Source organism: Egretta garzetta, unplaced genomic scaffold (assembly GCF_000687185.1).
Source record: "Egretta garzetta isolate BGI_Z169 unplaced genomic scaffold, ASM68718v1 scaffold768, whole genome shotgun sequence".
NCBI classification, from domain to species: domain Eukaryota; kingdom Metazoa; phylum Chordata; class Aves; order Pelecaniformes; family Ardeidae; genus Egretta; species Egretta garzetta.
In genome coordinates, this window is record NW_009260594.1 from 1,025,025 (window position 1) to 1,039,796 (window position 14,772).

The 14,772-nt window shown below is 40.3% G+C and overlaps 1 protein-coding gene across 1 annotated transcript in view; it reads right to left on the bottom strand.

Moving 5' to 3' along the window:
• The window catches only part of LRP8 (LDL receptor related protein 8), a 77,667-nt gene that overhangs the window by 28,161 nt on the left and 34,734 nt on the right, over nt 1-14,772 (bottom strand). The window contains exon 3 of the mRNA XM_035900217.1: nt 14,437-14,565. Coding sequence (XP_035756110.1) covers nt 14,437-14,565 — 129 coding nt within the window. The remainder of the gene's footprint in view (nt 1-14,436; nt 14,566-14,772) is intronic.

Genomic DNA, 14,772 nt, shown 5'->3' on the forward strand with positions numbered 1-14,772 from the left:
TTTTGTCCTCGGTTCTCCCACCCTGCAATTACAGCAGCCACAGGCTGCTGGGACAACTGGTAAGACTGGTGGGATGCTACCACTGTGCCGTGACAAGGAGGCCGCTGGACCACCACCAGAGCTGCAGCACGTGCACTAGCAGCCAGTGGCAGTGCCAAATGGGAGCACATGGTCCCTCACTACAGAAGGCTGCTCTAGGCACCTCCTGGTGAGCTCAAGAAATAAAAATGCCCTTTTCTTCATTTACAGATCTAATGACTGTCTTCAGGCCAGCTCAAATGGGACAGTTTCTTTTGGGTCACACAGGCCTGCAGCAGAGACCTCCTCCTCTGCGTGCAGCTGGCCTTCCTGCTGGCCACGGGGAGGCAGATAACATCCCAATTCCTCTCACCCTTTCGTTATCCTCTCTGACAGCTAAAAATCCAGAGGGCATGCCAGGATAAAGCAAAGTCTGCAGCTTCCAGCCACACAGGGACTTGCTCTGGCACGAACAGGCAACAGAGGAGAAAAGCTGCTTACAGTCCTTCTGTATCTAGGCAAGAGCCAGCATGCTTGTGCTCTTTCGGGTCCCTGCTGCATAGTTTGGTGCTGGTTTGAAGAACCTAATAAAAAGCATCACCACAAATTATCTTATAAAGCACCTGGAGAGACGAGGATGTCCCAGGGACAGTTTACTTCACACCTCCTTTCACAAATCTGTCAGGGTACCTAGGAGGTCCCATCCACATTTCACTGCCTCCAGAGCATTTCAATAGAAAATGCGCAAATAGTAATTAAATGATCACTGGGGTATTTCTTCTTTGACTTGAGCAATTTGTTTGGATTCTCTGATTTTGCTACCTGTCCTATTGTAAGCTTATTCATGCAAAACAAAGGAAACACATATTGGCTTGCTTTCCTTAGTGCCAAACAAATTAATAAATGTCATACTCTAAGGTGCAAAGCCTACTTCAAATATGAAGTGATCCCAGTAGAAATCTTGGAAATGTTTTTCAAAAATAAGTGTTTAACCCACAGCAGTAAACAAGCATAATTACAAAAGCAGTTTTGTAGAGTACTGTAATCTGTTAAGGTTCTTCATAGTTTTAGGAAGCGAAATATCACATCTAAATGATAGTGTACATGTGCTTTGCCCTGTAGACAATATATACCAGAGGTGTTCTGCATTAATTTCTCCCTTGTAATATATGCCAACACATAGAGCACAACTGTTCCAGTTTTTGCTTCACAGCCTCCAGGTGCAGCCCTGTCACATCTCTTGAGAAGAGTGGGGCAGAAGCAGTCTTTGGATAGAGGAAGTTAGGGGCGGGGAGGTGGGGAGAGAGAGATTGCAGTTGTGGACTTAGTGTTTCAGTACTGGCTGGTTCTCTTTTGCCCGGAGCCAGGATTTAACCTGAGGCTTTAGTGAGTATAGTCTGGTGAAGCAGGGACAATCTTAGCTCAGGCACTGCACTAAAAAATTCAGATGATTCTACCACATGTTCTTTAAGTGCTTATAGAGAAAAGTAGAATGCTCTAAAGATACAGGGAACTCTTTGAGAACTGTAATTAAAAAAAAAAAAATTGTACGTAACATCGTTTCTACAATGGACTTCACTACCAAGCATGGATCCTCAAATCTGGATAAAACCCTAAATATGAAATAAACAGTATACCCATCATTAAGAGGAGCTGGGAATTATACACAATGGACTATAACTGCTGCCACTGCTAATCTTTAATTAAAGATTTTCTAGCTTTTCTCTAAGAGTCAGATATTTAATTCATCCCTCTCCTGCAAAAAAACGTCAGTTCCACTTGAAACTACATGAATGGCTTAAAGAAAGATAATTATTTGGTAAAATTTGTGGTAAAGTGGATAACAGCAATTACTGATGCTGAAGACAAGAAAATAAGATGAATTATTACACTGCATTTTCTGACAACCTCCCCAAAGCAACTTTAAAAAAGTGTGGCTCAAAATTTCTTGTTTGCTTAAATCTGATAATGGATCTTCCAAAGAAGGCAAAGAATGATTTGCACATACTAACAGGAGAGGGGTCTGCTGTGGATTTATGACCACTTCAACACTGGCAGGAAAGACTGGTGGACTTCAGAAACTCTCCTAAGCTGTGCGGTTTAGGATCTAAGCTCCACACGGCTGCAGGAGTGGAGTGCCTGAGCTCCATCTGCCCAGGTATTCTGTGCAAAGTGTAAACCCAGCTATCACAGCCCACATAAAATAACCTCTGAGCTGAACCATGGATAAGGAGGTCACAGAGTTCAGACAGGCTAAATTAAGTTGGAACTCCCAGGCCAGTTACCAATGCTGCCATCATGTTAGTTTTCTTTAACCAGTATTTCTTTTCAGGCTTAATTGTATCTAAATTATTTGGGTTTTCTGCAGACAATTGGTGTGCTTACCACAGATCTGAATATTTCATACAGATCTTCGGTCAAATGCCAGTCTTTAAAGCATGGATTCATGCATAGAAGGACAAGTTTCCCACGGAAAGCTGCACTCCAGGAAGGACAGCAAAAGAGATGGAGGTAAATGAAGATGACCTTGAAGCGCATTGCTCTGAAAAAAATGACAGGCCTCCCATGGAGGGAATAATGCAGCTGAATTGCAGTCTCACTACTAACAGTGGTTGTTGCTATGGTGATTGATACCGAAAAGCCCATATAGACGAAGACTGCAGAAGGAATAGTAATTCCTGATATTGTTCAAATCACTAATGTAGCTAAGGAGCCATCTCACGCACTCTTGCAAATTAGTATTTGCATGCGCTCACTGCCTTTGCCACACTGCTCCCCTCAAACAAATCAGTTATTTTTCCATTCTCTGAAGCAGTATTTGCATAGTATTAGTTAATTATAATGGAGCAACCAGATGCCAAAGCCCCTGCTGATAAATAATAGCTGGTTCAAAAATGTATTTAATGATTTAGAATATATTTCCTGAGAATCATATATTCATTCAAAGTGGTTTAATCTTCTGAAAATAGAATTAATTATGACCCCACAATTTATGGAGAGAAGCATCTTATTCACGAAAGGTACGCACATGCTGAATTTCTTCCCTGTCTTTAATCCTCCTTATGTGCCATAAGGTTGCTAACTCATACTTGCAGTGTCCTCAATTTTACTTCATACCAGGAAAGTGTTAGGAAGTTTATCACAGGTTCTTCTGGTTAAATGACTGAAAATGACCTCACAATAAGAACAAGTGAGTCCAGTGTAGAGGGTTGAGGGGTAAAATAAAGCAGCTTGGGAGAAAAAAAAAAAAAGGATGGTGAGAATGCCTAAGGTTGATACTGTGCTGCTTTTTGCTAAAATCCAAGACACCCCATGGGGATCTCGTGGGGATAAAGACATTATTATTACTCTTTTATATTTTTATTGGAATATAATCAGTTGAATCAGATTTGAGATGTTTGGTTCTAGCCAAAATTTAAATGAAAAAACCCCACACTGGGATGTGTTTAGTAAGTTTCTTTTCTGACTTTGAAAACTGGAACCTGTACAGGACAAGTTCACTCCTATTCCCTCAGACATGACTTGCTTATTAAAATGGCAGTTTTACAAATTACACCATTTGGCCAATCTCTCAGAAACATCTGATAATGTCCATGAAACTAACAGCTGCTCTAATATTATCACACAAAATTCTGTGTTTCTGAGGAATCGTTCTTCCAGCAGCGAGAACAGAGCATTACTGAACAGGGCCTTGATCCTGTAACACCACACATAAAACCCACATTACTGCCTCGCAGACCTCTTAGATTCAGCAGGCCTCCCTGTGATTATGAGGATTGCCTGCACAGAACTTTCTGCATGACCAGAAGTTAATTTTGCCATTGCAGAGTTTAAACTGCAGACACTTTGCCAGGAAAAGCCTACTCCATAGATCTCACCTTCCATCCATTAGGCAGACTTCCACTCTGTGCTCATCTGCTAATACAGAGACACTAACTGCCTTATTATACCCACCTGTTTTCTCCATTGCTTTCTGGTTTCTTATGTCCAGCTCAGGAGAGAGACTTCATCAGAATCTTAAAAGCTACGTGTTCGTCACATTGGCAAATGACAGCACAGTTTGTTTTATTCTCAGAAAATTTGCAAGCTCTGTTTTTTTTTTCTGACTAGGAAAGGCAAGGAATTCAAACCCATGTCTGTTGGTCCACAGCTATGCCACTGGTCTGCCACTTCCTCCTTATCCACACATTCCCAAGCACAGGGATGGCACCAGTTTAACCGGTTGGAAAACTGAACCATTCCACAAGAATCAATCAAGTCTTCTACACTGCCATAACTGAGAAGGGAATCCTGGAGGTTTGTAATGATCTACAATACTCATTTTTATTGAACGCAGATAAGGAACAAGGGAGCAGCAACTGACACTACAAAGCTACATACACTGCTAATGCTTGTGCAGCTACTCTCACGCCATGAAAACTGTGCACACCTCAAAAGCACTTGTACAGAAAGAAAAAAATCTGAATTCTTAGGTAGAATTCTTCGTTGATGGAATTGCCGCACAGGCCTATCTGTGAAAACCAGAGCAAAGAAAAGCCACGTTGGCCACCCTCAGAATACGTTTCTGCGCCCATGGGCCAAACAGGTAAGGCAGACAGAAAAGCCTGGATTCAGCCTGGTAATCTGGCAGCTACAGCAATGGAGGGTGCATGGGTTTTAACTGAGCTGAGTAATGAGGGACAACGCAGTGCTCACATTGCAAGCAATGAGGTCACTGCCCCATAAAATCTCCACTTCCGCTGATTTATTTTGCTTGATGGGAATTCTCTGTAAGAGGAGATATTTCTTCTTACTGCAGTTTGCTTCACTATTAGACGTAAATATTTATTACATTTAGAGCATGGTACTATTAACTCTTCTGGAGCACAGACAAAACAAGGAAATGCTGAGAGTTGTCACAGCTCACCTCCCCAGTTTACCCAACTCTCACATTTCTCTCAGAACAGCGATCCAAAGTGAGTTTGAATGTACATTCAATAACAATTAAAAAGATGCTTTTGAAATAAAACAGTTTGCAAGGCAAATGATCTGAAGAGTACCTTAAAAAAGGATACAATGAGATAATGGGCAGAATTCACTGTAGCCAGATTGAAGGTTATGAATATAAGCACATACTGTATTGACCAAGTCTATGAGACCAGACCACTGTGGTGGTTTTGGGAGGGGGAGAGGTTGACAGACTTTTCAGGAAACAACCAGCCCCTAATTATTTTCACTTCTGTGACATTAGGGGGCACAGCTATTATCTGATGTAAACAACATACCCACATAATGTCCCCACAATTCCACAAAAGAACGGCAATCATTTTTAGAAAAAATGTCTTAGATTTTCTACTCAAATGGAAAATTTAAGCACTGAGTGACACTCACTGCAATTAAAAGTGTAAGGGTCATGTGCTAACTGCACTCTCTTTAATAGTAGCGAGATTTCTATGGCATATACGATTTGCCCTCCAGTTTCTACAGCTTTGAAATAGAAAGCAGCACTTTGGTGGATTTGTGCTGAGGTGAAGAATCAGTTGTACAACATGAGCAATTATTTTAAACTTGTTGGAAAAAAAGTAGTGTATTGAAGTGTATTTTATTGTGAGCTAAACCTTCCCAGTTACATTTTATCAAATAAAGAATTTCTTTGCAAAATATAAGCAAAGTTAATCCAACCACTATATCTTTCTCTGTATGAAAACAGTGTATTTCAGCCACTAAGATAACTTTCAGACGTTGTTTTATCCCATTAACATGACTCATAAAACAGGTTGGTTTTTTTTTTTTTGGTTTTGCGTCAAACATTACATGGTCCTCTCCTGCGTAGGACTGTACTGAGTTCAAGCTAACTGATTTTGATTCAGTCTTCAGATCATATGCTCAGGAAGCATAACTGTTAAGCACTCGTTAATTAGCGTAATGCCTATGTACCCGTGGCCACTGAAGGACAGAACTCCTACCCACGTATCTGCCATCCTAACACGATTGTTGGCACTGACAGCTACAGAAGATTTCCCTTAATAAAACTAAAATATTCTTGCTTTTTGGATGAATAGGCTCAGAATTACAGCTCCATTCTTATAAAGAAAGCACTTCAGAGACATGAAATATAATCATATTTGGCAATAAGAGATGCAATTTCTTGGCTATTTCAACTCCACGAGCTCTAACTGTTGAAAGATAGACTGCCCAGAAGATAAACATAACTACAGGCCAATTTTTACTCCTCTGACACATGAGTTTAGAACAAAGAATCGGAGGCAACTTCTCCAGCTAAAATACCAAAAAAGCAGGAGAGCAAAGCTTTTTGTGTGTGTGTACAGGTAACATCCAGTCCAGCAGTATTAGACTTTTGTTTTAATTATCCACAAATCTTTGTATAAAACTAGTTCTTTCATACCACTCTTCCACAACTCTGTGAAAAACTATCATTTGGGGTGCGCAGGACTTGCCTGTGTGTGTAAGGGCATGCTTGCAGCATGTTCTTTGCATCTACTCTTTTTTCCTAGCGTACCTTCAGGGAAACATTGTAAAAGTACCAAATTCTAAGTGTTCTTGTTTTCATATTGTGTTTTTGTCTATTAAGCGCTAAAGAATAAGTTATTCATGGAACATACTGATATGGACAATTTATCTGTAACTGAGGGAACAGCACAGAGCAAATGTGCAGACACCACCACCAAAGCCCACTGTTGTGAGCAAGGCACCACTTAGTACTGGGAAACTCCATTTGCAGAATGTTACACGTCTGTTCTTTTTTAAACCTAAGCTCAGGAGACAGCAGTAGGTTAAGAAAAACCATTTTGCCCTAACCTTCTGCAGGCAGAGCCCTGGCACAGCTTAGGCCATGGCTTTAGGGTTTAATTCTTGACTTACACAATGACTATCTTACCTCTAACCTAAGTTTATGCAGTATTTTACATTTAATTACAACAAGCATCCAATATATTAAAAATGCAACTACCTTCATTTTTCCTGTAAGAGTGCAATTACAGGTAACTACCAATCTCATTTTTCTTTCTGCTTTGTTCTGAAGGAACTCAGGACAAATATGATTATGGGCTGAGATTTTTCCTAAATAACAATGGGGATTTTTCTGCAATTACGACTGCTTTCGAAGGAGCTCTAATACTTTAAGCAGTGATAAAGTGGCAGCTGTACACGTTTAATTTCTGAGAGCCAGGGCATAATGCACAAGCATTAATCCCTCCAGCTGTCCAGTAATTAAACATCATGTAAAGCCCAGAGGATATCATTGCTGCGCTACCTTATCTTATTTATGAAGGACTTTCATTTGTTAAATCTATAGCAATTTTCTTTCTATTCTTGGAAATAACTGTAGATTCCTCCACCATAGCAAGTGTACTCAAGTCACAGCTACCTTCTATAAAATGACAGGGGTGTCAGGCTAGCCGTGGCTAGTTCCAGTCATGTTCATCACATGCTGAAATAATCATAGAGAGTGATAGTAGATAAATATTTCCTCTACAGGCACAAATGCAATACTACAGGCTTTAACCCCATTAAAACTGGTTTCTCAGGGAGAATATATGGCAAAATCTGATCCTTTGAGTTTGATTTCCCTGTGAGCTGACTGAACAGTACATCACTGTGCACCTAGCCTGTTAATGAAGGTAATGAACAGAATTCGTTACTTTGACGAAAGCACGTATTAATCAGGCTGCAAAGGAAGATAAAATTAGTGCTACATTATCACCAAGTAAAAAGCTCTCAGTAGGATCTGTGGAGATTTGGAATGAACACAATCAGCATGGTCAAATCCCCATAGGTAGCACTGGAAGCGTGACTCAGATGCAAAGCACAGGTACCTCTTATTGCACGAAGAAGAAAATGATGCTGAGACAGTATGATACTCCTTATTGCTACAGGACAATGATAAAAGATAAAACAATTTAACTGTCAACAGAAAGGTCACTTCATGTGAGTGCAGGTGCAGGAGCGGTGTGGAGGAAGGTGGCTTTAAATCAGCTTTGTAATTTCCCCACTTCAGCTGGCTCATCACAAGGTGCATCTGCTGGAGGGATCAGACCAGCTTTAGCCTGCTTTAAATTCTGCCTGCTGCCAGTGGTTCTCAGGTGAAGTGAGGGCTACTGAGCAGGGCATTGGAAAGAGTTAACTCTGAAAGTTTTCTGCACTTGGACCTTCCAAGAAAAGGACTCCTCACTTGTAGGCACTGCTGCTTTTTATGAAGAATCACACATGTGCCTGGAGCTTTGCCAGGAAAGAGGAAGTAAACCCTTGTGCCCTGAGGATCTTGTGAATGATATATATATACCACAGAAATGTCAAGGCTGTGAGCTACCACAGCAAGCACATGTGGCTTACAGCTGAGCAAGACTGTGCTTACTGTTGTTTCCCTTATTAATTTAAAAAACTTTACCCCGTTTGTTCACTTTTTGTCTGGCATGTCACATCATAGAGCTGAAAATCTAGAACTAATTCTGAAATATGTGGTCAGCAATGAAAAGCTGGAAGATCAGGGTCCAAAAGAAGATGCTTTCGGTAATGATGTTGTCACTGTCATGAGACTCCTGCAGGAATTACTGGCTCTCGCTCTTGGACAACTTTATGAGATCAGTGTAAGTATATCTGTTACCTGCACAAGTTCCCATGGATCGCTGTCTCTGTACTATAGTTAAGCAGAATAAATCATGGTATGGGAAAATAGCTGCTTATGCTATCACTGTATCAATGAATACATCATTTCACTCTATCTGACTATTGGGAAAGGGGAAGACTGTACAATTCCAACTCCTCATCTGCAAGACACAATTTCCATACTGGGTGCAAGAAGTGGTCTGGGTGAGAACCAGTAATAAGATCAGAAGAGATGGGGCCAGAGCCTTGCCCTCTGTTGACCATCCCGGAGTCCTGTCAGGAGCAACAAGTGATGTGTGCATTAAAGGGGTGCAATGCCCATTTCAGCTGCTACAGGATGGTAGCTCTTCTATTCTAAACCCATGCTGAAATGCTCTCTGCTTTCCTGAGGGGCTGGCAAAACACTGGTTAATATCTCTCTTAGCAGAGATTTAACAAGTTCTACAGTAGAAAGTAAAGTCCAGACTGACCCTGAGTTGTGATGCTTCAATTACAGTCTCCTGTATTTAATTTCTCTTTTTAGTCTCAGTAAATATGCTCCTAAGCTTGTCCAATCAATTGTGACAAAGGTTAGGTACATTGGGAGCAGAAACACTCAACCAGGGAAATAAGAAAGAGGAAGCCAGCATCTCCAACCCAGCAAATTCAAGACTGCTCTTACATTATTAACTGTTGATGTCTATTTTAGAGGACTAAACCCGACCTATGACTACAACACACTTAGCATTGTAAAGCCACAAAATATTTCTGCTCCAAAGAACTGAAAAATAAGACTTTTTTAAAAAAAATATATATGCTTTTATTTTAAAAAGACAGATATTTGCATTTTCAAAAATTGTGCACTGAAAGTTAGCAGTGGACTTAAAGCCTACGTGCTGGAAGTAAATTATTTAGGCAGACAGGCACTTAGCTACCTACATGCATGGATTTATACCTGCAATTTCAACCTGTGCAGACACAAATCGGAATCCCTAATCACTGGTGCTTTGTCCACTGAGGGTTAAATAATTCACAGCTTCCATCGCTTCCTTGGGAAGTTCTTCCACAGGGTGAAAATCGCACCATTTCTCCTCCTTGTTCATGGGTGAACAACAACAACAAAAGTGCCTTACCATCGATTGATAATGGCTTCCAAGCAGCATGATGGGGTCAGTGCCTGGACTGCTTATGAGAATAACTGTGTTCCTAATCCTGGTACCAGACCAGGCCTAACAGGCCAGCAAAGGCTGTTTTACACATCTCTGTGGAAGTTTTTATTTTAATGGATTTCACCTATCAAAATAGTTGTTTCTCACTCCAGACATGGCAGACGGGACCCTTATTTCAGATAAATATAGTCTGCTTTGCTTACTCCTACGGAGAGTTTTTTATGGGGCTAGATTGTACAGGGAGAGATGAGGAACTCAAAGGAAATACTTGACTTATCCATTGTTTGAGATGATGCTTTTTTTTCAGCATACCTGCACTCAGGTAAATCCAGAGCTTGTTAACTGTAGCTGAACCCTTTGTCTGAAGGAGGTTACACAAGGACAGCATGCAAGACTACAAATTCTCTCCTTCCCTGAAGGAAAGATATTCTGAGCACTGCTGTAACAAACCTTTTTCAGATCACATAGGGTGCCGATCAAAACAGCAAGTCTTCAACAGTGACCAAAAGTAAAGGAGAAGGATGTAGAACACCAGTTTGTTTCCATTTGTGCAAGATAATGCACCAAGGACATGGCTGATACAAAGCAGAAAGGGGAACCCAACCCAAACTGAAGATTCTTTTATTCATATTCTATAGTTTTGTCCCTGAATTTCTGAACAGCAGCTTTCTCCCTCCAGAGGGCCATGCTAGTGCCTACACTGACTATACTGGATAAACTGTGCATTGACTCAAAAAGCAAACTGATAATTCTGAGAAGAAAAAATCCATCAAGAATTATCAAATGCCAGAACAGTATCTGAAGCAAGTTGTTGGAGGCCAGAAGCAGACATAAGAGGAAGAACCATAATACACTTGCACTGTTCTTACAGTTCTGGATGATTCTACTGCTATAATCATTGTTTCCTCTCCTGGAGTAGACCCTCCCTTAACTTGGACTGTGAACATTTTAACACAGGAACAGGCGCTTGTACAGGCTCAGCACAACCAAGCCCTGCTCCTGTATCTGGATACCAGCACAATATCTTTAGTGGTACAAATTACCAATGCAGAAATGCAGGCTCAAGTAATGTTCATAAATGCTGTATTAAGTTATTTTGACAAATTATAATACTAAGAGCCAGTTATTCCTACCAAGAAATAGGAGTATCCATAGTTAAAATATGTTCAAAGTGTCACAATAGCTTGAAGTAACAGCTTTATTAACATGGATTTAGAAAGAGCTTAAGATTTTTCTTCTGGATGCCCTCACTCACAATTATCTTGAAGTCATCTTCCACTTGTTTATTGCACGTGCACCACAGAAATTATCCTGAGCACAAATAAACTCCCTTTCAAACATTTATCCAGAAAGATATGTTATTTATAGACAAGCTGGTCAGCTCTGTGAGAGGTGCAGCCTTAGCTATGACAGGGTGCTCTGCTCCTAGCAGCTGCAGGTGACAGTCAGTGCTGAAGTTTCATTTAAAATGAGAACAGAAACATGGGTGCAGAGGTTAAAAAAAAAAAAAAAAAATTAACAGAGGGTTTTTTGGTTTTTTTTTTTTTTTTGGTAAGGATACTGTGTGCTGCTGAGATAAGAGAAAATGGATAAAGGAGGATTCTAAATAGAGAAGAAATAGCAATGTTAACAGAGTATCAGTGGATAGGCTTAGTGAGGTTTATCAGATTTGGATAAAAGAGGGGATAGCTATCAATCCTCCACAAGCTCTCAGAGTTTAAACGGCTAACACGTTTGTTCTCATCCATGAAGAAAACACCTTAATTTGACAAGCAACCTCACTGAAAATGTTCCCACTACAGCCATTCAGCAGTGCCTTCTGCCTCCTTCTCAAAGTGCGTTTAATGCCTCTGAAAGGTGCTGAGTTGGTAGATCTTAGGATTGAAAGCTTCTGGTATTTGCACCCACCCAGGAAGCTCCAGGTTTGCCTGTCAGTGCCTTACTGCCCGGTCCCTTGGCCAGAGGACAGCCCATCCCACATTTAGACTCAGCAGTGACCCCTCAGCACAGATTGCCAATGTGCACCCACCGAGGTGGCAGCCTATGTGGGGACAACACTCAGTCATAAGGATTATTAAAGACACTAATTAAAGACATTAAAGACACTAATTCATTCCATGTGAGTCACCCAACAACCATCAAAAGATGGTAATTTGTCCTTGGATTAAATTTCCATTTTAAGAACCTGCATGTGCACTAAAAGCATGGAAGATAAGCAAGACTAGAGATGCTGAAATATCCAGAAGAGAAACACTCAGCTATTTCTAAATCCATTAATAGCATCATTATCCTGAAATTATGTGGCATTCAGAACATATTTACATTCATTTTGGGGGTTACCTAGGGCCTTGAGAAATAGAAGTTCAATGCAATTTCAAGTAGATTTTTATTAAAAATAAAAGACTCCATGAGACAACTCTTACTGGTGTAAGCATCAGCAGCATTAAATTAGTGGAGGCAGCCACTGGTGTAAAAATTGTTTTAATTTCACTAACTCACATTGGGAAAAGAAGAATTTTTTCAATAGCAGTTACAATTATCTTCTGAACTTGTCTCTAATTCAAGCCTCCCATTCAAAGGAAAAAAAATGCACGCGCTATAGAGAACACTAAGAGTTTCATACAGAAAACAAATAAAAGGCTTCTGAAAACTGCCAAAACATCATTAGCTTAAAGGACACAGGACCACAGGCCTAAGTACATCACCAACTTACCACATCATAATAATTCATTACTTAGGAATGGTCTAAATACACACACTTAATTCCACATGGAACAGGAGGCAACGTAAGGCAGCCTATGCCTTTTCCTTGTGAGCCAACCCAAGTGGAACTATGCTGCACAGGCTCATCGCAAGCACAGTAGCCTGTTACCATTACCCCCGGACCTCCGAGTCATGTGCAATACGGAATGGTGATGCTTTGAAAACCTTTGTGTTGAATCGGTAGTTAATTGAATTAGTGAGTCACATCAAACCTTCATACTGAGCTTCATATGTAACAAACCGCACACTGGGTTTCATTAGCAAGAGTGAGGCCAGCAGGTTGAGGGAGGTGGTTATTCTCCTCTAGCTGGTACTTGTTAGGTCATATCTGAAATACTACATCCAGTTTTGTGCCACCCTGACAGTCCAGGAAAGGCATTCACAACTTGGAGAGGGTCCAGTGGAAGCCTAGCAAGATGGTTATGGTGCTGGAGCACATGATATACAAGGAAGGGCTGAGGGAAATGGATTTGGTTAACCTGCAGAAGGTTAGAGGGAGATTTACTGCAATTTTCCAATATCTAAAGGGGTGATACAGTGATGCTAGAGGCCAACTCTTCTCAGAAGCGCACAGCAAAAGGAGAAGAGGCAATGGAGACAAGCTGTGACAAAGGAAAAAGGACAAAGAAAAAATATTTTTACAATGAGTGGCTAAACACTGGAACAGGTTGCTCAGACAGTAAAATCTTCGGTAAGATTTTGTTTGATAAAGCTGACTGCAAAGAAATATATCTGTGTTTTACTCAGAACCACAAAATGTTCACATAAAACATATTTCATTACATGACTTCACTGAAAAGACAGAATGTGGATTATGAACCAGCTGGGTATTAGAGCCCAAAATTTGGTTTTCAAATGAAGGAACAGAAATGTGTGCTTGTATGTAATTCATTCAACCCTTTCACCAGTAATCTGGAAGTAAAAGTAACTTGCTGGTATCACGTGCAACACCAGAAATATTGATGGATGGCTGAATAACTACACAGAGCATGAGATAGCTTCTTAATAGCCTGGGATCGTTTGCACACAAAGAATTTAGTAACAACAAATAGAGTTATATAAGAACAGTATTAGGTGATTTTACTTCTGCACAGAGTGGTGAGACTGATGTTGCCTAAGTTGTGGTGGTTTGTATAAAAAGAAAGTTGGAAAATCAGCTGGGATACCAAAGGGAGCCACAAAAAAAAAAAATGAGTCAAGCATTCATTCAAATGAAAATATTTGACAACAAGAAGCATAAAGAATTAAATATGTTTAGTCTATCAAAAAGACAGTTTGAGAAATGGCTTGATTACACAGCGTAGGAGTTTTCACAGAGGGAAAACACTGTTGAAGAGCTCTTTCATTCAGCAGAGAAAGGCCTAATAAAAGGCAACGGCCATTTAGGGACTGAATGTAAAACAGTTACAGTAAATTGCACATCATTCTCTCTCTGTCCAGTGAAACCAACAAGCTATTAATAAAGAAATGTCCAGGCCTATCTATTATATCCCAGCAGAAGCCAGCCTTAGTCTATAGGGCTACACTCTGCAGGAGGAAGGATAGGGTGGTAAGCTGCTGAGCTACCACAGAGGAAGATGTGAACATTGTTATTTAAGTCCTTACCACATCATCTGGGTATTAACCCTGAAAATCATGTTCCAAACTATATTCTGCTGCAGTAGTAAAAGAATGCTTAATTCTCCATAGAGCTCACTTTATATTCTCCAGCCAGCTCCAACTGCAGAATACTTCTTTCCTCTCTTTTTCTAAAATTCATTACTTAGCACTGCAAATGTAGAGTGAATGAATTTGTTGGCAAGAAAAGTCATCCCTTTACATGCAATTTGTAATAGTCACTCTAAGTTTTTTATAGTCCTAAAGGGAAATGTCACATACATATTAAAGTATTACTCTAACTCACCAGGAGTGCAACCAGCCTCATCAATACCACTTTCACAGTCCTTCTGCCCATCACATCTCCAGGACGACGGTATACATTTGTTGCTAAGGTCTCCACAGCTAATTTTTTCAGCTGGACATACTTGCTTGGCTGGAAGAATAAAATAAAGGAAAAAAAAAAAGTTAAACATAATTCTAGACATTGCTAACACTGTTTACACTTTTAAAGTTACTTGTATTTTGTATGGCTCAATCCTGAGACACATTGTAATGAAATCCCAAGTTGACACTGATTTTGAGGGATGGCTCCTTACATGTTCCATACATGTTCCCCAAAAGAGATCACAATACTTTTATG